General features: G+C 55.6%; 1 protein-coding gene across 3 annotated transcripts; it reads left to right on the top strand.

Annotated features, from left to right (window-relative positions):
• MIGA2 (mitoguardin 2) lies at positions 1-26,298 on the top strand. Of its 3 annotated transcripts, none has more exons than XM_044264715.1 (16): positions 1-35; positions 3,311-3,525; positions 4,434-4,644; positions 6,186-6,298; positions 7,380-7,497; positions 7,696-7,832; positions 13,842-13,959; positions 15,502-15,602; positions 16,182-16,297; positions 17,176-17,248; positions 17,396-17,482; positions 21,969-22,067; positions 22,380-22,514; positions 23,222-23,275; positions 24,025-24,141; positions 24,374-26,298. In XM_044264715.1, the coding sequence occupies exons 2-16, from the start codon at positions 3,430-3,432 to the stop codon at positions 24,578-24,580; spliced, it is 1,782 nt and encodes a 593-aa protein (XP_044120650.1). In that variant the 5' UTR covers positions 1-35; positions 3,311-3,429; the 3' UTR covers positions 24,581-26,298. The 3 variants fall into 3 exon arrangements, with proteins under 3 accessions (XP_044120650.1, XP_044120652.1, XP_044120651.1); XM_044264717.1 differs by lacking the exon at positions 1-35 and adding an exon at positions 813-859; XM_044264716.1 differs by lacking the exon at positions 1-35 and adding an exon at positions 814-859 and having other exon boundaries at positions 3,357-3,525.
• Positions 26,299-26,655: the final 357 nt, after the last annotated feature.

Genomic DNA, 26,655 nt, shown 5'->3' with positions numbered 1-26,655 from the left:
GCTTAAGTAAGTGGAAGAACTTGATTCCAACTCAGGTAAGTCCTAGTCCAAACCCAGTGTTTCCTTCGACGGCACCCGTTGGGCCGTCGGAACGTAATCACTTGACTTCAACTCTCCGCGGGACAAGGTCTAGTAGGGGAGGTTTGCAAACAGCTCCAAAAGAAAGTGGAGAGCGCCAAGTTTGGTTTAAGAAGATGCTGTGTGGGGAGCCTGGGTGGCTCAGTCATTAAGCGTCTGCTTCGGCTCAGATCCAGCCCCACACCGGGTTCCCTGCTTGGCGGGAAGCCTGCCTTCCCTCTCCCACTCCCCCCTGCGTGAGTTCCTGCTCTCGCTTTCTGTCAAATAAATAAATAAATAAAAACTTTTTCAAAAAGGAAGAAGAAGAAGATGTTGTGGGAAGTCAGAGGCAGGGCATGGGCCCTTGAAGGGCGGGCAGAATTTGCGAGGGGACGGGGAGGAGCAGAGAAGCCAAATAAGGTTCAGACGGATCACAGGTCCCTCCCAGAAAGACCCTCAGAGACCTGATAGCTCCGCCTCAGTCTCTTTAAGGATGGCCCCGCCCCACTCAGCCAACGCAGTCCATCGAATCCCGATGGCCAATGGTAGGGGAGAAAAGATCACTTCCGCGCCTCAACCGCACTTAGGGGGCGGAGCAGGGGCCAAGGAAGGTGGGGCCAGGCTGGTCACGTGACTCCGCCCATTGGCCAGAGGCTGGAGCCGTGAGGAACGCTTCGGCGACATTCATTGGGCAGAGGAGGGTTGGCCCTGCATGAGGCCACGCCCCCCGCGGTGGCCGCGAGGTTGGTTGCGCGGGTGCCGGGGAAGGAGACGCTGCCCTTCCGCAGCGATGGGATCCTGGGTGAGTGGCTCCTCGGGTTGAGCCTGTGCGGCGGGCGATGCGGCAGGGCCCGGGACTGAGGCTTGCGGCGGGTGGGTGCCAGGTCTGAGCAACGAACTGGGTGGGAGCGCAGATGTCCGGGCTCAGAGGGACTAGAGGGGCCCGGGTTGGAATAAACAGGTACCCGGGCCGTGGGCGGCGCGAGAGGTGGAACGGAAGGTGCCAGGTCAGTGCGGAGATGCCCGGGGCCTGGAACGTTGCAGGGTCGCAGGTACCTGAACCTAGGCTAGCAAAGTACTCGAGATGGAGGGGGCAGGTGTGCCGTTCGTGGGTGGCGCCAGTGGGCACCTGGACGACCCTCAAGGATATTCCAGGGGTCGGACAAGAGAAAAGGGGGCTTGAATTGGGGCTGCGCAGGATGGGATGAGCAGATTTTGAATAAGGGGATATTGCTGAGGTTCAGTACGGGAGTGAGCGCCCAGTACCTAGCTTGGTCAGACTTGGAAAGTAGAATGAACAGAGACGGGGCAGAGGGTGCTTCATAGGAGTGCCTGGGCCAGGGGCATTGCTGGGGTCAGGGAGGAAAGATGGGCTGCTCAGGCCAGAGGCATTAATAGGATTGCCCAGGGCAAGGGAGGAGGTGCCCCTGTGGAAAGTGTGGGCATCCAGGCTGAGGGTGTTGTAAGTGCCACAGCGGGGGTGGAATGAGGGGGGTTCTTGCCCAAGGTTATAGGGTGACTTTCCCAGCTGGAAATGGTGCTGGAAGTGTGTGCACAGGATGGGAGATGTTGCTGCAGGCCGTCATCATGGAGAAGAGGAGGCTTCTCCCCAGGTTGCGTCAGTGGGAAAGAAGGGGGCACAGTTGAGCTGAGTCTGGATCCAACCCTGGAGTGAAGCAGGCTTGGGGGCCAGTGTTGTCACCTTGGACTTGCCAGTCTTCCTCTCATCTGGAGCAGCAGAGGCTGTTCTTGACGCTCCTGCAGGCAAGTAACCAGGCCTCCCAGCCACACGTGCCCAGGAGGGAGCTGTGGCAGCTGTAGCAGGTGCCTTAGTGGAAACACCGTAGCTCCAGGATCCCTTGCAGCTGAGGTTCCATCCCAGCTTGGTCAGTTACCGAGTTCAGTCAGGTCGCTTAGCTCTCATGGCCTCAGTTTCCCCATCATAAGCAGTGGACTAAACTCCCAGCCAGAGCCTGTTTCGAAGCCTGGCCTGTAGGATAGGTGCTGGGGAAATAGTGGCTGCTGATCCTCGGGCGTTCTGAGGCTTGGGCCAGGCTGGGGGGATGAGAGGGCTGCCTTATGATACGAACCCGGGCCCTGACCCCTGGAGGTCACAGCTCAATTCACAGCCTCCTGGCAGGGTGTCTCCTATCTTGACAGCATGACCGTTTCCTTGGCCCTAGACTGGCTCTTCCCGCTTGCCCTCCTCATGCACGCAGCCCAGTGCTGGAGCTACAGTGGTAGGCTCGTCCATCCTTCCCACTCACTGGGGATAAGCTGTTTCTTGTGCTGCTCCAGTGATTTTTGGCCGCCGTCCCAGGTTGATAGGGTCTGTCCTGGCCTGTGTATTCCTTCCGCTTGAGGTCCCAGGAGACCTTGAAGGCATCCTTGGTCTTTGTGGTGGCAGTTGGGGAGTGCTGTGCAGGATCTTGAGGACTGGGCAACGTGTGCTCAAGTCGCTTATTTGCTGACCTTGGAATGGGGCAGTGGGGTACCCTGGGGGGTCTTAAAGGCTCAGGGGAAAGTTGCTTTTGTAGTTTGTAGTTCTGCTGGGGCTGTCACTTCCTGGTGCAAGTTAGATTTTGCTAAAGGGCTGTATTGAGCACAGAGTCTAAAGTCCAGGAGACCTTGGTTGCCTCATACTAGCTGTGTGACTGTGGACTCCTCCTGGCTTAACCCCGCTGAGTCTCACTTTTCTCTTTGGAAACTGGCAGAGATGGGGTGCGGGGCCAGATACCATCTCCTTCACAGACTTGTAATGATCCCACGAAATAACGTACCTAAAGAACCCAGAGCAGAACAGACCCACAGACTGTCATGGTTTTCGTTATCTGGGCGAGCACCCCACTGCTTTCGTAATACAGTCCATGGGAAAGAAAAGCATTCTTGGCTTTATGGGAGATGGACGGGCCTGGCCCTTTCGTGGCCTGGGGTTTTTGTGTAGCCAGTGGAACATGGGTTTAAGAAGATGGTGCAAGTGTGCTGTAGAGCCCCAAGTCTGAGAGTGACCTCTGCATCTCCCAGGCCTTGGGTCTGTTCTCGGGCCAAAGTGCCAGAGATGCTGTCTCCTGCTCCTAGGGCTCTGGGTGGGCAGAGGGTACGTGGGGCATTTGGCTGCCTTCCTGCCTGAATCCAGGCCTGGCGTGCCAAAGGTAGGCTGTGCTCCCACTTCATCCCCCGGGGTGCTTTTATGGGCATTTCGCGTGCTCATATGAGCATATCCTTGTTTCTGACTTGGTCATCCGTCTCTCAGCTCTTTGCAAGGACCCTCTGGTATGTGTGTTCCTGTCTTTTCGAAGCGTGGACCCAGCCAGCAGCCAGTTGAAGACATTTTCCTTGGACGCTCTGAGACCCGAGGGTGCTGGTCCTGCCATGGCGTTCCGGAGGACTGAGGGCATGTCCATGATCCAGGCGCTGGCCATGACAGTGGCTGAGATCCCTGTGTTCTTATACACGACCTTTGGGCAGGTAGAGATTGGGGTGGGTTGTGGGCCTCCCGTTATCCCTCCGGCCTCTGAAATACTGAGCCACTCATCCCAGGGTCCCTAGTATTTGGGAAAGCCTATCCCTCATTATAGCTCCAGGCTTCTGGGGTCTCCTCTTTGAGCAAAGCAGGAAGGACAAGGTTAGGAGTCTGGGGCCCCAAGCCTGGTCTTCACTCTGGGCTATCTGAACTCTTGGCCTCAGTTTTTCAGCCTAAAAAGGGGTCAATAATGCGCTCCCTGCCAACCTCAGATGTTTGTGGCTGACCAGGTCTTTTGACACTTCCTAAAGCTTTGCTGTATGCCATGTACGTTCCCCCCACCCCCAGCTGCCCCTTGAAGGGCTCCCAGCTCAGCAGGCAGAGAATGAAGAGTAGGGAATTGTACAGAGGGGGCAGTTAGGTGGAGTGAATGTTATCGACATCAAGGAGTTGTTACGAAATGGGGTCAAGAGGCTTAGGTTTGATTTCAGACTCCCTGTCATCTCGAGTGCATGTCTTAACCTGTGTGAGCCTCACAGTCTCACCTGGAAAAGGACAGACATTCATTCAGCCAGGTAGCGCAGATAGAATCCTAGTCCTGTGCCTGGTGTAGTAGGTACTCGGTCACTGCAGCTGTTGGAGTCACGACCGACGGAGTTAGGGACACCTATTAGAGCCCAGATGTGATCTCTTCAGCATTGTCGCTTTGCTGTCCCCAATCCCCCTCTTTACGTCTGCGTGGTCCACATTTCAGAGGTGCTGGCCGGGTGCCTCCCTGGGGTGGGGGCAGGGGGTGGCTGCTGGTCAGCAAATGTTCCCTGAGTGCCTGAGGCTTCCTGTGTCCCTCATGTGCTCCCCAGCACAGCTCTGCCCGCCTCAGATGTAGCGCAGCCACCTCCCTCTTTTCCTGCAGTCCGCCTTCTCCCAGCTGCGGTTGACACCAGGTCTGCGGAAGGTCCTCTTTGCCACAGCCCTGGGCACAGTGGCCCTGGCCCTGGCCGCCCACCAGCTAAAGAGGCGACGGCGGAGGAAGAAGCAGGTCGGCCCCGAGATGGGAGGTGCACATCTGGGCACCGTGCCCCTGCCCATCCTCATGGCCAGGAAGGTCCCATCGGTGAAGAAAGGTGGGTATGAGGCACTCGGGGAGGGCCTGACCTGGAGTTACGTCCCAGCTGGGCCCCCGGTCACCGTCGGATCTTAGGCTAGTGATGTCCTGTCTCCAAGCCAAGTTCCCCTCCTCCAGGAGGCAGGGTTGGCAGTAGACCTTTCCCTGAGTCTTCACCAAGTCAGGGTCCTGGTGGGTGATGCAGCCCGATGCGTATGTCCTCTTGGTGGTGGTAGTTCTGGATATCCGCAGACCCCTTGGAAGCAGCTGTGTCCAGAGGGGGCTGGCGGGGCGCAGCTTCTCTGCCCAGGGAGGGAAGTCCCCTGGCTCAGGAGCAAGAAGGACCACGTGGTTCCTGAGCCAGATGGTATTCTCCCCATCCCCCGCCCCCTGCACCCTTTTTCTTTTAAGTTCAGCTCAGCCTTTTGAGCATACAGTTCTTGATGCCGTTTCGTGGGCCACCCAGAGACCTGTATTTACATCACATCGAAAACCGTACCACCATGCTCTCAGTCCCTTGTCCTGTGTAGTCAGCCCCCCCCCCACACCCCGGCCCTGGTAGCCTCTAAGCCATTTTGAGCCTGCTGGTTGGCTTTCAAAACCCTAATAGACCCCGTTTCATTTTGTAACCCAGCAACCCCGTGTTTGCCACACCTAAATGTCCTGTGGATCTCTTCCCCAGGCAGGAAGTCCTCACAGGCTCCCATCTGGGGAGAAACCTGGTTTAGGAAGGAAAAATCCCCCTTGGGGTGCCTGCCTGGCTCAGTCGGGAGAGTTTGCGACTCTTGATCTCAGCGTCATGAGTTCAAGCCCCACCCTGGGCATGGAGCCTCCTTTAAAAAAAAAAAAAAAAAAAACAACCAAAAAGCAAAAAGCAAAAAACGAAGAGGAGGAAGGAAGAAATCCCCTTACCCAAAAATGAATTTTCATTGTGAATTATCGTCACAAAAGGAAAGTTTTCTCTTTACATCTGGAAAAAGAAGTTTTAAGACTAGTCTAGAACAGGACCTGAGAAGTGCAGCTGTAGCTGGGTTTCTGTGTCCTCGGCCCCCGGGGGGCACCTGGAGTCACCCCTGTGCCGGCCCCTCACTTGCTTTCCCCATCCTACTGCCGTCACCTCTGGGGTTACCCTCTTTTCCCTTCCCTACTTTTCTCACTTCAAAAGAAAAGTTTGATGTATATTTCAAGAAGTCGCTGTCTCAAATTCTTTCTGGAAGGAGGAGAATGCCAAATCAGTCAGTCAGCAACACAGGGAGACTGAGTGAGAAGTAGGCAGAGAAGTCGCCAGCCCTCCTTCTCCGGCTTATCTGGCAGGGCCGGGGCCCTCTGGGCCAGGCCCTGTGCCAGAGGACAGGGATGGGGAAGTGAGCAGGCCCGACAGGCAGAAGCGTCGCACTCTGCCAGGCGCATGCCCCTGGGCGCTCTGCCATCCCCCTGCCTTCGAAGGGGAGGTAGAACAAGCGCCCAGATGAGGAGGGGGAGGGTCGTCTGGAGGTGGGAACAGCCTGTGCAGAGGCTGACCTCCACGGCCACGTCCCCTGGCCCTCCCGTTCCTCACAGGCTATTCCAGCCGGAGGATCCAGAGTCCCAGCAGCAAGAGCAACGACACGCTGAGTGGCATCTCCTCTCTCGAGCCCAGCAAGCACTCGGGCTCCTCCCACAGCCTGGCTTCGGTAAATAGGGGAGGGAGGAGGGCGCCTGGGTGGCTCAGTGGGTTAAAGCCTCTGTCTTCGGCTCAGGTCATGATCCCAGGGTCCTGGGATCGAGCCCCACATTGGGCTCTCTGCTCAGCAGGGAGCCTGCTTCCTCCTCTCTCTCTGCCTGCCTCTCTGCCTACTTGTGATCTCTGTCTGTCAAATAAATAAATAAAATCTTAAAAAAGGAAAAAAAAATAGAGGAGGGAGGACACCAGCGGGCTCAGGGCTTAGGCCCTGCTTCTGAGGAGGCTCGAGTCTCTGCCCTCAGGGAGCTCACAGACCGGAAGGAAGACAGGAGAGATTTCCTTTGGTCTCTCATCCATCCACACGGGCTTTCCGAGACTGTCACTGATCACACCGAGGGCCAGGCTTCGGTGAGAGAGGTGGATGGGGCAGAAGAGAGGTGGGTGGCCTCTTGCGGGGAAGATACTGGTCTATGAAAGTTCCTTCGTTCGTTCATCAGACACAGAGCAGGTGACTGCCTCGTGCCAGGGACTGCCTCGTGCCAGATAAAGAGATAAATGAGACAAAGAGAAGCTTGTTTTCTCCTGGGGAGTGGCTTTGGGCTCATTCGCTCATCTAGTGACCTGTTCGTGCAATGATCCCTGAGCCCAGGTCTGCACTGGGAACCCAGCGGTGGGCAAGAGAGGGCTGGTGGCCCAGAGGAGCCCACATCCCAGCAGGGCGCGAAGTGGGCCCTGCCCCGCCGTGTGGTGGTGGGAGCTCCCTCAGCCTTCCTAGCCCCACCTAGTTGCAGAGTGCCAGAGCAGGGAGCAGGCCCAGGGCGGCTTCTGTAGGAGGCTGCTGCTTCCTGGGCTGGCCACCGGCCTCTTTCCTCCCACTTCTGTAGCTTCTGTGAAGTGCTGTCCAATGCTTTGAGTTTGGGGGATTGGGCCCCGCTGAGGGCTTGGCCATGTGCTGTGGGCTCGCTTCAAGGATGGTCTTCAGAGAGGGTGTGTGACACAGGACCAGGCCATGGGAGGGGCTTGGGTCCTGCAAAGGACCTGGGAGGGCCTTAACCCCTTGCCCTTGGATCCTTGTGCTGCTTGGTGCCCAGACAGTAGCCGTGAACTCGTCCAGCCCCACGGCTGCGTGCTCAGGACCATGGGACGCCAGAGGGATGGAAGAGTCCGTGACCACCAGTGACGGCAACGCAGAGAGTCTGTACATGCAAGGTACGGGCCAGGAGGTCAGCCGTGGGGCCTCCCCTGGGGCAGAGTTGGGGGACCAACGGCCTCCTCCCAGGAGCCCAGGCTGGGCTCAGGACACCTTCCCAGGTGCTGGTTTGCAACCCCACTCCTGACCCCAAAACCCTCATTCTGTGGGGTCCGCCGAGGTCAGACTCTCTCCCTTGTCTTCCTGCCCGTGCTCAGGCATGGAGCTGTTCGAGGAAGCTCTACAGAAGTGGGAGCAGGCGCTGAGCGTGGGGCAGAGAGGGGACAGCGGCAGCACCCCCACACCAGGGGAGAGCCTGCGGAACCCCGAGACTGCTTCGGAGGTGCTCTCTGAGGTAGGTGGTCCTCTCCTGCGTCTTTCTTTCCCAGTCACGGAGGAGGTTGGAGGTGGGGCAGAGAGGCAGCCAGCCTCTGGGAGGCAGCGTAGCACCCCGCCTTCTGCTGGGCTGTGAGCTTCCCCTTCCACCGGGATGTCAGTCCACCCAAGGGGCTTAGCACATACGTGGCGCTCAGTACTCACTCAGTCATCCGGAGGCTCCTCACACCCCGGTCCCAACTGTGTGAGGGAAAGATGTCTTTTACGAAGGACTGGTGGGAAATGGCCTTCGTTCAGCGGAGCGGATCACACAGCCTTTGTCCAGTCCTTTCTTTACACATTTTTTGGGGCACTGTCAGTATTTATTTCAGTATCAGGAAAGAGAAATAAAGCAAAAAAGCTAACATAAAAAATGTGTGTGTCCTGGATGGATGTTTACTGAAGCATTATCTTCTAACAGTGAGAAATCAGAAAAAACTAGAAACGATCTATATGTCCATCCACAGGGGTCCGGAGTCCAGTATGCGGGAAATCTGCCTGGGCTGATAGGCTGCTGTCGCCACAGTATGTCATTAAGTGAAAAAAAGCGAGACGTGGAATGTGTGTAGGGGGACCCACGTGTGTACGTGTTCAAAAGGACAGGATCCCTGCATATGTGTGCTTGGGGGCAACTGGGGTGTTTGTGCATTTCTACTTAACTCTGGACAGAGAACTCGGGAAACTGTTGACAGTGATCTGTGAGGAACCTTGGGCTGAAAGGGAAAGGTGGAAAAAGGCTTTTATTGTACTTTACTTTGTGGCGTTCCTGATTTTGAGCTATGCTTAATGGCAAGGTTTGTACAGGTGATAGGACTGTGGACTGTTTCTCTTTCAGTCTTTACGCTTTTATGTATTTAAAGAAAAAAAAGCCCTATGAGCTCCTGTCCTCTGCTGGAGTGAGGGTAAAGTCGGGGCTCTTCAGGGAGTACTCTGACGGTATCTGGAGAGTCTGCAAGGTCAACTTCAGGTGTTACAATGGGGTGTTAACCCAGGCCAGCCTTTAGGAGCCGCAGAACCTAGAACCAGGCTCGGGGCTGACTGACCGGCCGGCAGGTGTCCCCGCCGCTGAGGTCGGGTGGGGCAGTGATAGGGTGTGAGGCAGGACTGGGAGGGGAGTTGGTCTTCCCATTGTTCCATCCCATTCTTTCTCCACCTGTGCCTTTGTGGGCCAGGAGCCAGCTGGCAGGGGAGCCTGGAAACAGTTTGCAGCACCAGGGTGAGGACGTGCCTGGCGCAGCGGGTAGGAAGTTGAGGGTACTGTGCCCTGTACCCTAGCTGGGAACATCAGCTCAGAGCCTGCCTCCCAAGCAGGAGAAGTAGCTACAGGACAGACATTGGAGAAATGCCCTGGAGGGTGACAAAGCCTCTGGTGCCCAAGGGCACAGCTGCATCAGGTCTCCCCTTTCTATGGGCAGATAGTAGTTCCTGAAGGAGGGTTTCAGGTCGTGGGAAGGAAGAGAGGCAGCTCTGTTTCCAAAACAGTATTGATTGCTAATGCTACATCTGAAAATTCTAGAACTTTCGTTGTTCGTATCATGAAAGCAATGAAAAAGAGTGAGAACTCAGAGAAGAGTGAGAACTACAGAACTAGAAAAGAGCAGGGGAGGAAAAGGCCCAGTCTCCCGTCTTTGATCAGGTGGCTCGTGTTGTGTGATGCGGGCAAAGGCCCTCGGCCTCCCCGGGCACTGGGTGGGGGGAGCCCTTGGCGGGACACCACTGCCAGCCCTAGGATCCTGGCGCAAAGTAGATGCTCAATAAATGATCTCTGTTCTTGGTGTTATCGATACCTCTAACCCTTCATCCAGACACAACCGCCTGGTATCCTTCCGGGCGTTTTTCTATCCTAAAGATGTTTTTTAGCAGGTTTATTGGAATATTACTCGTATACCATAAAATTCATTTCAGCTCAATTCTGAATTGTGCGATTAATTGGCTTCTAGTATATATTCAGAGTTGGGTGTTCATCACCACAGTTAATTTTAGAACATTTCCATCTCGTGTCCCCATAGAGTTCCCTACACTTCATCAGATGCTCTCGGTCAGACACTGCCCCAACCCCGGGAAACCCTTCGTCGATTTTTCATCCCTACAGATTGGCCTGGTCTGGACATTTCTATACATAAACTCATAACTAGTAGCCCTCCCCCCTTTTTTTTTTTTTAAGATTTTATGTATTTATTTGTGAAAGAAAGCATGAGAGGAGAGAGGTCAGCGGGAGAAGCAGACTCCCCGCTGAGCAGGGAGCCCGATGCGGGACTCGATCCCAGGACCCCGGGATCATGACCTGAGCCGAAGGCAGTCGCTTAACTAACTGAGCCACCCAAGCGCCCCAACTAGTGGCCTTTTATGACTGGCCCCTTTCCTGGGGCATTATGTTTTCAAGGTTCATTCTTCTTCTTTTATTTTTTTTTAAATTTTTTAAGAAACATATAATGTATTGTTCGCCCCAGCGGTACAGGTCTGTGAATCGCCAGGTTTACACACTTCCCAGCACTCATCACGGTTCGTTCTTGTAACTTGCATTACCGCATCGTTTCTCTGTATTGCTGAGTCTTACTCAGTGGTGTGGCCGGACCGCGTTTCATTTAGCTGTTCGTCCACTGATGGCCATTTGTGTTGTTTATACTTTGTGGCTCTTCTGAGTGATGCTGTTGTGACCATTGTGTGTGCAAGTGTGTGTGTGGACGCATTGCTTTGAACTCCTTCAGGAGTTCCCAGTAGGAGCGGAAGTGCCGGGTCCTCCAGTAACGCTCTGTTTGACACTTGGAGGAACCGGACCGTTGGCCACGGCAGCTGCGCCGCTTCACACTCCCACCAGCCGTGTAGGAAGCTTCTGGTTTCTCTGCATCCTCGTCAGCACTTGTGTTCATCTGTCTTTTCGGTTCTAGCCATCCTACTGGGTGCAAAATGGTTATGTCGCCGTGGTTTTGATTTGCATTTCCCTGGGCTAACTGGAGCTTCATTTCATGGGCTTGTTTGCCATTTGTATGTCGTCTTGGGAGAAATGTCTGTACAGATCCTTACAGTTTTTAATTTTGTTATTTATCTTTTCCTAATGATCTAGCAGGTTTTTTTTTTTAAAGATTTTATTTATTTATTTGACAGACAGAGATCACAAGTAGGCAGAGAGGCAGGCAGAGAGAGAGAGAGGGGAAGCAGGTTCTCCACTGAGCAGAGAGCCCGATGCAGGGCTCAATCCCAGGATCCTGAGATCACGACCTGAGCCAAAGGCAGAGGTTTTAAACCACTGAGCCACCCAGGCGCCCCCTGATCTAGCAATTTTATATATTACTCGGTGCTCATCACGGTGAAGGCCGCCTTCATCCCTTTATCTGTCTCACGCATCCCCCCAGCCAGCTCCCCCATCTGGCACCCACCAGGTTGGTTTCTATATTTAAGAGTCTGGTGGGGTTTTTTGTCTTTTTTTTCAGTTTGTTCATTCGTTTTGTTTCTTAAATTCCACAAATGAGTGAAATCCTATGGGTTTTGTCTCTCTGGCTTATTTCACTTGGACTTTATACTCTGTAGATCCATCCATGTTGCTGCAAATGGAGATTTCATTCTTTTTTATGGCTGAATAAAAAAGAATAATAATATTCTTTTTTATGGCATATATACACATATATGTGATATATATATATACATATATATGTGTATATATATATGTGTGTGTACATATATATATGTCACTTCTTTATCCATTCATCTCTGGATGGATACTTGCATTTACAATAGCCAATATATGGAAGCAACCCAAGTGTCTATCCACAGACAAGTAGTTATGTCTTTTTATTATTAAATCGTAAGGGTTCTTTGTATATCCTAGATATAAGTCCCTTATCAGAGAGAGGCTCTGCAGATACTTTCTCCCATTCTGCACATTGTCTTTTCACTTGCTTGATGGCATCCTTTGAAGCACAAAAGTTGTTGTTTTCTTCATCTTTCGCTCGCGTCTCCAACTGAGTAAGCCAAGCACCCCTGAAGCACAGAGGTTTTTAATTTCAATGAGTTCAGCGTATCTTTTCTCTTCTGTCTTTGCACTTTGGGTGTGACATCCAAGAAACCGATCCCTAACCCGAGGCCACTTGACTGAGAAAGAGTACACAGACCTTTGCCAAAGCTGTGGGGCTGTGCCGGCTGCGCTGGCGGGGAATTGAGCAAAGCGGATGGGGTCCCGGCATTCCATGAGCCTTACTGGGGGGCTAGCTGAGTGAGCTGGGCCACTTAACATCCTTGCGTTTTCTCTGTGAATCGCGGTCACGGCCATGCCTGCCTTCAAGGATGCTGCAAGGCTGAATAGCAGGTGCCAGATCCTAGACGAGCTCTTGTGTGTAAGAACCATTTCCGGCATTGCCGTCCTCTCTGAGCCCTTCCAGCTCTGTCCCCAGAGGCCTCAGGCCCGAGCTGGCCTTCGGCTCCTCCCTGGGGTCTGGTTACATACAGGTGCAGGCTCTGGCAGCCTTGGTAGAAAATGGAGTTGGGCCTACCTATGCCTGGCCTCTTGGCCGAGAAGCTGTGGGATCAAAGGTGTGGTGCCTCCTCCTTTGCACATACCAGCCAGGAAGCCAAGGGCAGGAGGAGGCTGTTGTGTCTTCAAGGCAACACTTTCCCAAGCACGCACAATTTGTATTAAGAGTGGAATTTGAACCCAGCTCTTTCTGGGATCCTGACCATGCTTTTATGATAATGATCTTATTATCATCCGTACATGCTATGTTATATATGTACATTACATGTTATATATTACGTATTATAGTTTATGTGTTATGTATGTTATATATTATATCATAATGATGATTATAATAATCAACACTTACTGGCCATCACCACAGGCCAGGCTTGCATGAAGAGCCTTGCATACCTGCTCTCCTTCATGCTTCCCCTAAAATCCTGGAAGTAGGTACTCTCATCTCAGTTGATAGGTAAGGAAACAGAGGCTTAGAATGAGGAAGTAATTTACTTGAGGTCATACCATTTGGAGCTGGTGGTGCTGGGGTCAGAGCCCAGGTCAGCATTGTTCAGTAGGAAGTCAGATAGCTCATTTAAAATTTCTTAGAGACCACACTAACAAGCAAAAAAGAAACTGGTAAAATCAATTTTAATAATACATTTTATTATCTGTTTATTTATTTTAAGTAGGCTCCATGTGGGCCTTGAACTGCTGACTCCTGAGCTCAGATCAAGAGTCAGACGCTCAACTGACTGAGCCACTTAGGCGTCCCTTAATAATGCATTTTATGTAATCTAGTATATGGAGAATATTACCATATCAACATGTGATCAACGTGGAGCATCATTGAAATATTTTATTTATTTATTATTAGAGAGAGAGAGAGACAGAGATAGTGAGAGAGAGCATGAACAGGGAGCAGAGGCAGAAGCAGGCTCTCTGCTGAGCAGGGAGCCCAACGTGCGACTTGATCCCAGGACCACGGGATCATGACCTGAGCTGAAGGCAGATGCTTACCTGACTGAGATACCCAGGCACCCCTTATTTTATTTCTTTTTAAATATTTACTTGAAACAGAGTGTGTTTGCACGTGCGCACGCTTGCAATGCGGAGGGGCAGAGGGAGAGAGCCGAGCTCAAGCAGACTCCTGCTGAGCACAGAGCCTGATGGGGGGGTTCGATCCCACGGCCCCGAGATCATGGCCTGAGCCAAAACCAAGAGTCAGACGCTTCACTGAGTTTGCCACCCACGCGTCTCGAGATGTTTTAGAGTATTTTTGTTCGTGGTTTCTTGGTACTAAGCATTTGCGATGGGTGTGTGTTTATACTTAGGGGACATGTATAGAAGGCCACATTCCCAGGGCTCCTTCGCCATACATGGCTGGTGGCTCCTATGTTGGGCAGCTCCGCTCCAGATGTCTGCTCCTACTGCTAGGTCCCAGATCCTGTTCCCCTTTCCCGCCCCTGTCATTGGTGAGGGGAGACCGTTTGCCTGGGGAGTGTGGAGGGCCCGGGCTGATGTTCATTGTCTTAATTGCAGCCAGAGTCCCAGCGAAGGGAGTTTGCAGAGAAGCTGGAGTCCCTGCTACACCGGGCTTACCACCTGCAGGAGGAGTTTGGGTCCACCTTCCCGGCCGACAGCGTGCTGCTGGACCTTGGTGAGCTGGCCTCCTTGTAGACTGGGGTGGGGCGGGGCTTGAGAGACAGGGTGGAGGTAGCAGGTGGCGAGGGAACTGGGGTGTGGCTCCCTCCGAATCCTCAGAGCCTTTGGACCTCATTTGATTGGTGCCTTATATGTAGATGGGGAACAGGCCTTAAGGGACAGAAGCTTTGTTTTGTTTGTTTCTTTGTTTTAAGATTTTATTTTATTTTATTAAAGATTTTATTCCTTTATTTGAGAGAGAGAGAGAGAGAGAGAGCACAGAGGGAGAGTGAGAGGGAGAAACCAACTCCCAGCTGAGCGGAGGGCCCGATGTGGGACTTGATCCCAGGACCCTGAGATCATGACCTGAGCCCAAGGCGGCCGCTTAACCGACTGAGCCACCCAGGCGCCCTTAAGATTTTATTTTTAAGTCCTCTCTACGCCCCCAACCGGAGATTGAGAGTCACATGCTGTACCAGCAGAGCCAACCAGGTGCTCCGAAGTGTTCTTCTGTATGTGGTAGGCAGCAGCAGGGCTTGGTGGGGCCCAGAGTCTCCGGCCACTGTGCCTTGGCCCATCCCTTCGGGAGCAGGCCTTCAGGCATGTGTTTCAACACCTCCCCTGAAGCGTTCCAGGCCTTTGATTCGAGCCCTCTTCTGTGGGCACCAGGCGGGCAGAAGGGATGGCTCATCTGGAGGTTAGTTGAAAACAGGTCTTACTGCTGGTCCCCCAACCCCCGACTGAGGTCAAGGCCCGTGACCTCAGGGAGAGAGAATGAAGCTGTTTGCCCGGACAGACAGTGTGCCGGTGCCCAAGGTGTGCCAGACCCTGTGCAGTGAGTGGACCCCAGGACCCTTCTCTGGGAGCTGTCAGCTCTGAGGGAGAGCATCAGACTCCTGTGTCCAGCTCTCCAGTTCAGCCAGTGGTGACCCAGGCCTGGCGAGGGCCTGTTACAGTGACACGTCCTCCCACGGCCTATCCCCAGTGGCTTTCCCCAGAGAGGAACCCTGCATCCTCCGGCCTCCCCATGTGGCAGAGAGGGCTGGTGGGGCCTTTAAGGCCATGGCCTCTGGTTATCTGTTCGACGGAACTTTCCTAAATGCCCTGAAGGCCCAGAACCCCGCAGCCCCTGAGCAGACGAGGCTAGAAACACCGAGTCCACAACCGATGCGTTCCTTGAGCTCTCTGTCATCAGTGGTTAAGTTTCAGTTTGTCAGAGAGGGGAGTCCGGTCGCTCAGGGCCACCGTGGAGCCTGCCTGAGCAGAGTTCAGGAGCCCTCGGGCCTTGCAGCTCTGTGGCCGTGGGCAGTCCCCCTCAGCAGCCCAATTCCACACCTGACTGTGCCCACCTCCAGCAATACTGGAACATCGAAAGAAGCCCTTCTTTTGAGGCACTGAGCCCGGAATCTTCTCGCATATGTGTTCAGTACACGGCAGCCGTGCGATCGGTGGCCCCAGCCAGCCCGTCATCAGGCGTCGGTCGCTTTGCGCGCTGCGTTCCAAAAACCCCGGTGATTTCGGAGTCTCAGCTCAGCCCTTCTCTTCCTGCTCTTGCCAGAGAGGACCCTCATGCTGCCCCTGACCGAGGGCTCCTTGCATCTACGGGCGGACGATGAGGACAGCCTGACCTCTGAGGATTCCTTCTTCTCCGCTACTGAGGTGAGGGGGGTGGGGTCGAGGGGCAGAGAGGGAGGGCGGCGGGGAGAGTGAAGCCCGGACCCCGTGGGACCATCACCATGAGCATTGGGTCGTGGGAAAGTGAAGGCATTTCCTCTGACAGGAGCAAAATTTGGCAGTTTCCAAGTACCGCTCCCCAGGGACCCCATGCACTGGCTGGAGACAGGGAGGCATGAGAAGCCGGGGTCCTGGGTCCTGTGGAGGAGGGCTGGGGTCTCCACCCCCGTGGCTCCGGCGCATGCCGACCTCTCCCGTCTTACACTGTGTGCCCACAGCTTGGCATTAGTCTCCTGCCATGGCTACGTGTGTCAGACCCAGCCACCTGCCTGGCGTGAGATGTGGGCACCTGTCCAGTCGATGGTCCCTTTGGGTCAGGCCCCTGGCGGAGGTGGGGATGCTGAGAGTCAGAGCTGGACTCAGAGGCCTTTTGCCTGTTGGGTCAGTGTTCCCTCCAGCAGCCTGTCTGAGAGGCTAACCACTAGGGTGTCCCCTGGGCAGGCACCCACACTCCACAGGTGGTGACCCCACCTTCCTCTTCCTGTGCGCCCTGCCTTCCCCCAGCTCTTTGAGTCCTTGCAGGCGGGAGATGACCTGATCCCACTCTCCAGGCCGGCTGCCGCTTACGAAGAGGCCCTACAGCTCGTGAAGGAGGGCAGGGTGCCGTGCCGGACCCTCAGGCGAGTGTGTGGGGAGGAGGCGGGGAGCAGGGGCAGGTGGGGCGGGCCCTGTCCCCCTGCGGCCGGAGGCCAGAGAGGCCAGCAGTGCCCCAGCAGCGGCTCGTGGCCCAGCCAGGGAGGGTCTAGAAAGGCCTGGAGTTCTAAGACAGGCAGGCCTACAACTAACAATCACAAATTAATATAATTAATTAGTGAAATAATAGTTGTTTCTACTTATTCTAAGTTATCACAGGGATCTAACCACAGAAATACAGTGGGCTTTCTTCCAAAGCCGTGCCCTGAAGTAATCTGTCTCCGCCGCGGCCCTGAAGCCGGGCCCCGGGGACACACCTGATTCCTTCCAAGTTCTGTCTCTTCAGAGCATGAGGCCCTCACCCCCCTTGGCCTCAGCGTCCACATCTGTGGCATTTTTAGGTTTTGATCCATCTTAAGTTAATTTTGCTGTTTGATGTGAAACAGAGAACTCGGCTTTTGGCCATGACTCCGGATTTAAATACGTGTGTTTAAAGTTCACTGACTGAAAATAAGGTTGAGAGTCCTGGTTCCCCAGTGTGGATGAGGGGAGCCAGCCCGGGGGACCTGCAGGTGCCCCAGAAGGGGTGAGAGCTGGGAGCAGTCCTCTGCATCCTTGGCTGGCTGGGGCCTGAAGGAGCCCGAGGACAGCCCAACTCCCAGGGCCCAGACCTGCCAGCTGTGCTCAGTGCCCCTGAGGACAAGACATCCTCAGAGAGTGTCCAGTCAGCCACTTCCCTTCGGTTTGGGGGGGCACCGAGGCCTAGAGGAAGGCAGGCACTCACCCACGGTTGTACTGCCCGGCTGAGGTAGGACCACTCAGGGCTCCCCCCGATCCCGGCGTGACTGACTGTGCTGCTCCTCAGGACTGAGCTGCTAGGCTGCTACAGTGACCAGGACTTTCTGGCCAAGCTGCATTGTGTGCGGCAAGCCTTCGAGGTGGGTGTCGGGGGCACCTGGAGAGGACCGAGCCTGGGCTGGGGGGCCGTCGGGCACACCTGCCTCCCCTGTGCAGATGGGTCATGGGCCCACCCCATTATATGGACTTCGCCGCCAGCTCGCTCCCCTCCCTTCCTCATTCCTCAGGGTCTTCTAGAAGACAAGAGCAACCAACTTTTCTTCGGGGAGGTTGGCCGGCAGATGGTGACGGGCCTGATGACCAAAGCCGAGAAGGTAGCTTTTCTCAGGTTTTCTTCCTACCTTGGCTTTTTTAATTTTAACTTTTGTAACTTTTATTTGGTTCTGTTTAAAAAAAAAAAAAAAAAAAGCCCAGGATGCCTGGGCAGCTCAATCAGTTAAGCGTCTGTCTGTTGATTTTGGCTCAGGTCATGATCTCCAGGTCATGGGATTGAACCCTTGACTGGGCTTCCTTTTCCAGCCCTTCACCACCCCACTTGCATTCACACCTTCTGTCTCTCTCAGATGAATAATTAAATCTTTTTTTTTTTAAGATTTTGTTTATTTATTTGACAGACAGAGACCACAAGTAAGCAGAGAGGCAGGCAGAGAGAGAGGAGGAAACAGGCTTCCCGCTGAGCAGAGAGCCCGATGCAGGGCTTAATCCCAGGTTTCCGGGATCATGACCTGAGCCGAAGGCAGAGGCTTTAACCTGCTGAGCCACCCAGGCGCCCCTGAATAAATTAATCTTAAAAATAAAAAAAGCCCAATCTGAAAGCAAGCTGAGGAGCTTTGACTTCATCCTGAAAGCTCAGGGGGTGCTGGGAAAGGCTTAGGAGGGGTTTCCTGTGCTGATTCTGAAAAATACGATTGTGTGTTGCTCTTACTTCTGATGATATGGTCACTCAGTTTTAAAGTTCAGTGACTTCCAAAATGCAAACCTTAGGTCTCCCTGAACCTGCCAGGGGGAGCTACCACCCCAGTCGGCTGTGTCTCTCCTCCCCGGGTTCACGGACTAACCTTGAACATGGTTATTGAATTTCCTAAGTTCCCTACAGACTGTTCTGCAGCTGTGTTTTGTTGCGTAAGAGTATATCTTGTCTATCGGCTCGTGTTGGCGGATGCAGTCACTCTTACTGATTGTGTAGTGCTCCCCGGGCCGGCTCACCATGGTTCAGCTGGTCCTGCGGTCAAGGGCTGTTTGGGTTGTGATTTTCCACTGTCGCACCGCTATTACGATCCGTCTGTTAGAGACCTCTTTAGGGACCTGTGGTTTTCTGTGGGGCAGAGCCCGGCTGTGGCAGTACCATGTCTGGGGCACATCTGGGTTTTGCCAGTCTGCTCTCGAAGTGCCCTGCCAGCCAGGAGCGTGATCGCGTGTGTCCTTATGTGACATCAAATGTAAGGCGTCGGTAATTGGACGTTAGTAACCCTTTTAATCTATGTTATGCATCCTTTCATGTTTCCTTGATTATTAATAAGGCTGTGTGAGTTTTTACGTTTATAGGCCACTTGTTGGAGCGAAGCCCCTGAGAACACCCCTCCCCTGAGTCCTTTTCATCTCACCCGTCCAGCTAGTGGTTCTAACATGCAGCTCTGGGGGCACCCGGCTGGCTCAGTCGGAGGAACATGAGACTCTTGATCCCGGGAACATGAGTTCAAGCCCCACGTCGGAGGCAGAGATGACTTAAATAAATAAACGTCTAAAAACAAATAAATAAAAAATAAAACACGCCTCTGACCGCATCACCCAACTGCCTGAAAACGTTCCCTTGTTCCCACCGCCGTTGAGGGAAAGACCAAACTTTGTTTCGTGGCCGGCTGCCACACACCCTTTGCCCTGTCCAGACTGAAGGGCTCAGGCATTATTGATTAATTTAATTTAATTATTATTTTTTAAGATTTTATTTATTTATTTGACAGACAGACATCATAAATAGGCAGAGAGGCAGAGAGAGAGAGGAGGAAGCAGGCTCCCTACTGAGCAGAGAGCCCGATGCGGGGCTCGATCCTAAGACCCTGGGATCATGACGTGAACCGAAGGAGAGGCTTTAACCCACTGAGCCACCCAGGTGCCCCTTATTTTATTTTTTTAAAAAGATTTTATTTATTTATTTGACACAGAGAGAGAGATCACAAGTAGGCAGAGAGGCAGGCAGAGACAGAGGGGGAAGTAGGCTCCCTGCCGAGCAGAGAGCCCAATGTGGGGGCTCGATCCCAGGACCCTGAAATCATGACCTGAGCCGAAGGCAGAGGCTTAACCCACTGAGCCACCCAGGCGCCCTATTTATTTATGTTTAAAGATTTTATTTATTTGAGAGAGGGAGAGCAAATGGGGGTTGCGCAGAGGGACAGGCAGATTCCCCACTGAGCAGGGAGCCCGCTCTGGGGCTTGATCCCAGGACCCTGAGCCAAAGTCAGATGCTTACCTGACCAAGCCACCTGGGTGCCCCGAAGGGCTCAGGCTCTTAGTGTATACCTGTACCAGACTTTCTCCCCAATCTGGGCCTTCGCCTATGCTGCTCCCTCTGTGCCCGGAACACCGCCGCCCAGTGCTGTTGTCGTCAGCTGCTTTATTGTAAATACACACATGGGAATATGAAATGTATTTATAGGATTTAATGAGTGAAAAGGTGAACCCCTGCATACCCAGCACCAAAGCTAGGAAGTAGAACTTACACCAGCGTCTAGAAGCTCCCTGGTCCCCATTCCTTCCCCTTCTCCTGGGTTCCCCATCTTTTAAGTCCCTGCTAACCGTCTCCCCAGGAGGGCTTTGCCAAGAGTCCTCGGGCTGACCCTGCCAATGCCGCCCCATGACCTGTCATCCTGTTGGCAGGTTGCTCTCTCACTACTTGCCAAGCTCCCCGAGGGCCAGGACCACAGCTGCCCCACAACAGGTGTGTGCCCGGCCCAGGGCCTGGCCCAGGGCAGGTGCTCCCTAAGTGTTCCTGATTATTCTTCCAGAAGCTGCTGTTTATGAGCTGTTTATGTTATGCCGCAATGAGCTCAGCACTTTATCATGTGTCTTTTACCTCTGGTTGCTGATTTGGTCCTGACCACAGTCTCTGCTCGGTGGATAAGGAAACACTGGGTGGATAAGGGGAGGGCCAGGGGCTTGCCCGGGTCCCTTAGCCAGGGAAGGGCAGAGTTGGCCTTTGAACCCAGATTGGCCTGACCTCAGCCTAGCCCTTGGCCTGTTCTCTGTGGCCTCCCAACACAGGGAAGGAATGAACATGTGAAGGAAGGGCAGGTGCGGGCCGAGTGGGTACCAGGTGCTTAGCAGGTGTCCGTTCTCCGTGGCCCTCCCCAAGGGGCCTGGAGGTGGGGCTGTCCTTGCTCATCCCAGTGTGGGATGTAGGTTTCATGAAGAGCTGGGGGGCAGCTCTTGAGGGCGGGGCCTGCACTAAGCCCTGGGACCCCGGCAGGCACGGATGCCCTGTCAGACCCTTGCAGGCAGGTGGTGGCAGGTGAACCCTCACCCCATCCCCGACCCCGGGAGGGTGCTCGTTCGGTGGGCAGCACCTAGGCTCTTGCTAGATCAGCCCCTGTTGTTGCTGCGTGTCCATGGGCCAGACATGTGCCCTCGGGCCAGACATGTGCCCTCTCTGAGCCTCCTCACTAACGTGTTCGTGAGTGTGTCCTGGGGACTTGGGGAGAGCGTGTCAGACGTGCTTGGCCACAAGCCTTCATCTTCATCGTCCCCCTTTACAGGTAAAGCAACTAAGGCTCAGGGATTAAGGCATGGTCTGGGGTCATTCTAGCAAATTCTCTTCAAAACTTAATGAAAATAGGGTTTTTTTTTAATGATTACAAAAATATTCATTTTAGCAAAACCCAACAGACACATAAAAGCAAAAAGAAAATTCGTCCCCTACTCCACCACATTTCCACTTTGGTGAACACCTGTCTTGTGGCTCCTCTACCCAGGGTTCTGCATGAGCGGCATCAACCCGCCTGTGCTCTTCTGTGTCAGCTCCATCCTGCCGGGCTCTCGGCCACATCACTGATGTCCCAGAGCCTCAGCATGCCTTTCTGTAGAGTGGGTGTGCTGCCGGACCGTCCCTCTTAGTACCACGAGTTAGATATGTTGATCCGTGTGAAGATAGACCGTGGCCCACCCCAGCTTCCCAGGTCCGTCTGTGCACACCCCTGTGTGTGCACATCCCTGCGTGTGCGCGTCACGTCACGCGCCCCAGCTCCACCTCCCGGCCCCAGAGCGCGCGATGTATCCCGTGAGCCAAGAGCAGCAGCAGGTCTTAGACGCTGTTCATCACTTAGGTCCAGGCGCTGGGCTGATGGCGTTCCGTGCGTGAGCTCACTGACTCCCCCAGAGCAGGCCCAGGAGTGTGGGCCGTAGCTTCTCCCGCTTCATCAGGGACCCCCTGGGGCACGAAGATTTTCATCTTTGGCTGCTTGACTCAGCTTCCTGTCCTCATGCATCTTTGCAAAGTGAGCTCACGCTGTGGGGTGTTTGCATCTCCCGGGCGGCGTTTGGTTCCCGGTTGTGAGTTGGTGAGAGATGTCGTGGGGTATGCTGTTGTTGGAGCTCTCCCACACATGGCCTGGTGGCCTGTGAGGCACATGGCGGTGGTCAGAGGACACTTCTTGCCCGATTTTCTCGATGGCCACCGCTCCAGCATCGACCTCAGCCTCGCCTTGACTCGTCCCTCCACGGGCCTGTTCTGCCTGTTCCTGTGGATCTCGTCCAGGTGAGCCGTGGAGCCTCTCTCATGACCACGACGGGCTCTGCTTCTCCCCACAGAGCCCCAAAGGCTTCCTGGAGAGTTACGAGGAGATGATGGGCTATGCCCTACGGCCCGAGACCTGGGCTACCACGCGGCTGGAGCTGGAGGGCCGGGGGGTGAGTCGGTTTATGCTGAGCCCCGGGGCCGCGGGGTCCCTCGTACCCGAGATCCTTGGGGGCAGGGGGTGCCTGTGCGGAACTCCACCTTAATTCCGAGGCCTGAGATGGGCCCATCACTGCTGCTGACCCTCGGGTCCTGCCCTGCCACGGGCCCAGGCTCTGCCAGCTGTGCCCCGCTGTGGCCTGGAGAGGTGCCCACTCACCCGTGTGTTCCCACCCAGGCCCCCACGCACCCGCGCCTCTCTGGACTCGGTCTTCCCATCCGGACAGTGGGCCTGCAGCCTTCAGAGCATCCCTGCCCTCTCACAGGTGGTGTGTATGAGCTTCTTTGATATTGTGCTGGACTTCATCCTCATGGACGCCTTCGAGGACCTGGAGAACCCCCCATCCTCGGTGCTCGCTGTCCTGAGGAACCGGTGGCTGTCAGACAGCTTCAAGGAGACGGTGGGTGGCTGCCCTCCGCGTCCAACATGCACTCCCATCACCCCATGCCTTGGCCCAGACTCCGTTCTCCCCCCTCCCTGGCTTTGAGCACCAAGCCTGGGCCCCCCACCCATCAGGCAGCAGTCACCCCTCTGGGCAGCTTCCCCTTCCCCACATGATGTGCAGCTCCCGAACCTCGGCAGACCAAGTATCTGCTTTGGACCAGCTTCCCAGGGGACCCCGTTGTTCTCTGTGCCTGTTCAGAACCCACAGGGTGGGTGTTTTCCTTCTGCATCGGGGTCTCCGTTAATTCTACTCCGTGTCAATGCATCTTACTGAGTTAAGACACAGGAAAGAAAAAGGAACAGCGGGAGAAGTTGAGTGTGGGCCCCGTGGGGCAGGCGTGACCTGGGGCTGGTCTTTATGCAGTTGGCGGGTCCGCACAACCTCCGAGTAAGGTGGGCGTGCTGGGTCGTGGCCATTTTACAGAGAAGGAAACTGAGGTCTGGGGAAGTTCCATGGTGAGTGCAGAAGCCTGCAGCCACGAGGGTTGGCATCAGGATTCCGGGTTAGGTGTGGCCAGTTCCGGACTGAGAGGGAGGCAGCGGAGCTGAGGCATCAAGCCCTGTCTTCCTGCTTGGGGTGATGGGAGCTGGGGGCACATAGCTCGGGGCTGCAGGCATGGCCTGGCCTTCTGAAACCTGGCCGGGGTCCCATCTTTGGTTTAGGCTCTGGCCACTGCTTGCTGGTCAGTCTTGAAAGCCAAGAGGAGACTGCTGATGGTGAGTGACCCCCTTGGGCCCCGGGCGTGACCCCCACCTCAGATGACCAATGGGCATGCACTAGCCCTTGTTCTAGCGGCAGGGTGGCGTGGGGAGGGGTGGGCAGAGGAATGGGGCTGCTGCAGGGAGATCTTGCTAAGGCCCCAGGCCCTGCTGTACCTCTTGTCCTCTGCCACAGCACTGGCCCCCTGTCTTGCTGTTCTCTGTCCCTTGACCAGGGTGACTGCAGAGATGCACATAGTTGTGCTTCCTCTCCTCCCCAGGACCCCGCACAGTACAGGCCACCAGGAACTGTGGGAGGACTCACGGGGAAAGGGCATCCTTGAGGGAGGGGAGGTTCCTGGCTTGGTCAATGCATCTGGTGGGGGCAGGGCGCCCCGGGAGCAGGCAGAGCAGCCTCCCTCCCACCCCCAGGCTGCTGTTATCTGCTCCCCCGGGCCGCGACTGGCTGCTCTATCTGGGCTGCGATCCTTGGCTCCCCTCTGCCAGCCAGGCTCGGCTGCCTGGCAGATACCAACCGCCACTGCCATGTTCACTGGGCACTTCCTATGCTGAGCCCACCCCGCCCCCTCCTCATGCAGTCCTCCCAGCAGCCTCGAGGTTACCCCCGTTCTGCAGAGGTGAAAGCCCTATCCCTTGCCTGGGGTCACCCAGCAAGCCCACAACTGAGCCAGCTCTTTGCCAGGCCCCCTGGGCCCGGCCGCCGCCCCCTGCCGGTGTCTCAGCTCTGAGCTTCGCCACCTTTCCAGGTGCCCGATGGCTTCATCTCTCATTTCTACTCCGTATCGGAGCACGTTAGCCCTGTCCTAGCCTTTGGCTTCCTTGGACCCAAGCCCCAGCTCGCAGAAGTCTGTGCTTTCTTCAAGGTAAACAGGGGGCGTGGCCCACCTGGGCTGTTGGGTGCATGGGAGTGCCTGGCGGGAGCCCGGCCCACGTGGGTTTGCAGCAAGCACGGGGTGGGCTGCGGAGCCTATGGACGGGCTGGCGCTCCGGTAGCCAGGGAGGGGCTTGGGGCGGTCTGGAGGGACCTGGACCTGGAGGGTCTGTGTGGGGGAGCCGGGGCCCAAAGCCCCGCCTGACGCCCGCCCGGCCCCCCAGCACCAGATCGTGCAGTACCTGCGGGACATGTTCGACCTGGACAACGTGCGCTACACGTCTGTGCCGGCGCTGGCGGATGACATCCTGCAGCTGTCCCGGCGCCGCAGCGAAATCCTGCTGGGCTACTTGGGGGCACCCGTGGCCAGCAGCGTGGGCCTCAATGGGGCACTGCCACGAGAGAACGGGCCCCTGGGGGAGCTGCAGTAGCAGTGGGGGCAGGCCTGCAGTGGGGCGGGGGGGTGCCAGGGCCTCGTCTGTGAGGGCGAGCTCAGAGAGAAGGCTCTTTCCTCCCCTCCTCTGGGTTGGCATGAAAGGGCCTGGAGATCCATGGCCATCAGCAGCGGCAGAGCCTGGGCCTTGATGGCCAAGGGTGATTGCCCCTGACCTTGTCCCTCATCCTCATTTGGGAATCCCCACCAACTGCCTTGGAGAGGGTTAGAGCCCCTGGGAGCCCACCTGACTGCCCTCAGCTATCCCTGGGGGCAGTGGCTGCCGGACCAGTGATCTGTGGGGCCCGAGCGAGAGTAAGGTGGTGGGGGAGAGGGAGTGGTATCGTGAGGACAGGTGGGACTTGCAGAGCTGGGACGGCCTTGGTGTGGGACCCCACAACCTCCCCTGACCCCAGGGCTGCTGATGAAGGAGGCTGTGGAAGATGGGGCGGCAGGGCTCTGCGGCAAAGGCCACAATGTCCTAGACAGAAGGAACCTGGGCTAGACGGCTGCCCAGGCCCGCCGGCCACCACCCAGAGTGTTGACAGCTTCAGAAAGGGAGGGTGGGGTCACAGAGTGCCAGGGGAACCCCTTGGGGGGTGGCATGCCTAGACCGTCTGAGGGTGGGACAGGGCAGGTCGACTTTCCTTGTGCTCAAGTCTGGGCAGGGACTGGGCCCTTGGCAAACCTAAGCACGAAACCAGAATGCTGTCCTCTGACATGCCCTTGTCCAGCCAAAGAGTTATCTCTCTTTCCCCTTTGCCACCACCAAAGACGGACAGGGGAGGCGGGGCTGGTTCTCCCACCCCACCCTCCTGCCTCGGTGAGCCGGGAACCCCTGGGTGGTGCTAGGGCGGCCGGAGGCTCCAACCAGGGCTTATCTCAGGCCTGTCGCCTGTGCTGCCGTTGGTGGAGGGGCCCAGGGACCACGTCAGGAAGGTCAGAGGACACACAGGGCTGGACCGAATCCCCGGCCCTCATTAAGCCAGGCGTTTTGCCTTCGGCTCGACACATAAATGCTCTAGCTGGGCAGTGGCTGGTCTACAGCCATCCCCACGTTGTCCCCACATTGTCCCCACATCTGCGGGGTGGTGTCAGCAGCCCTGCAGACTTATCTCACAGTGTTTTCACTGGAGGTGGGATGTTTTATTTATTGCCTTAACACTTTATTTTGAGGTCTACCCCTATCAGGCTGAGAAGCCTCCCGGAGACACAGAGGCCTCCTTGGTCTCTGCACTCCGGAGGCCGGTTCCCCAGACCAGGGCCCCTAGCCCCTGAATGGCAGAGGGGTCCTGGCAGGGAGAGAGAGGAGAAACAGAGGGGTCGTGTGGGCCCAGCCCATCAGCTCTGAGCCCACTCCTCTGCACACTCCCTCCTGCTCCCCAGGCTGGGGGATCCTGTGTCGAGCCAGGGCTCCCACTCTCCAAGGTTGGTGCCCAGGAAGGAGCAGCCTCCTGGGTGGGGAGGCCCGGGGTGGCCCTCCTCCCCTCCAGCCCCGCATTCCATTCATTTGCACTTACCCTGCGCTATGAGTGTCATCTTGGGCCGGGCCCCGGCCTCTCTGATTTGCTCCCGAATCACTCAGAGCGGCATCTTGGTTTTGTCTTTGTTTACGCGTCCATGCACTGCCTCGGGCACTGTATTTGTTGCAGCTTCCAACTTTTGTATGGTAGAGTGTGTGTGCATCGACTTCCAAATAAATGATTTAAACAGTGACCTTCCGGGGCGCCTGGGTGGCTCAGTGAGTTCAGCCTGGGATCAAGTCCCACATTGGGCTCTCTACTCAGTGGGGAGTCTGCTTTTCTCTCTCTCTCTGTCTCTTAAAATGCGGGATCTTAAAAAAAAAAAAAAAAGTTTAAAAACAATGCCCTTCCATGTGGCCATGCTGATGGGTACATGTGTGGCCATGCTTCCTGGGCCTCCACTGGGGACTTGCTCTTTGGGGTGCAGTGGGTGGAGTTTCCAAGAGGGCAAAGGTGGAGGGAAGCTTGGTGGGGGCTGTGAGCCCCCTTGGGACCACGTGGCAGCCTGGCAGGGTCAATGGGTCCCAAGGCAGGGAGGGCCCCCAGGTTT

The sequence above is a fragment of the Neovison vison genome, chromosome 9 (genome assembly GCF_020171115.1).
Source record: "Neovison vison isolate M4711 chromosome 9, ASM_NN_V1, whole genome shotgun sequence".
Lineage (NCBI taxonomy): Eukaryota > Metazoa > Chordata > Mammalia > Carnivora > Mustelidae > Neogale > Neogale vison.
Note: the sequence above shows the minus strand (reverse complement) of the source record. Positions and strands in the feature narration are given on the sequence as shown.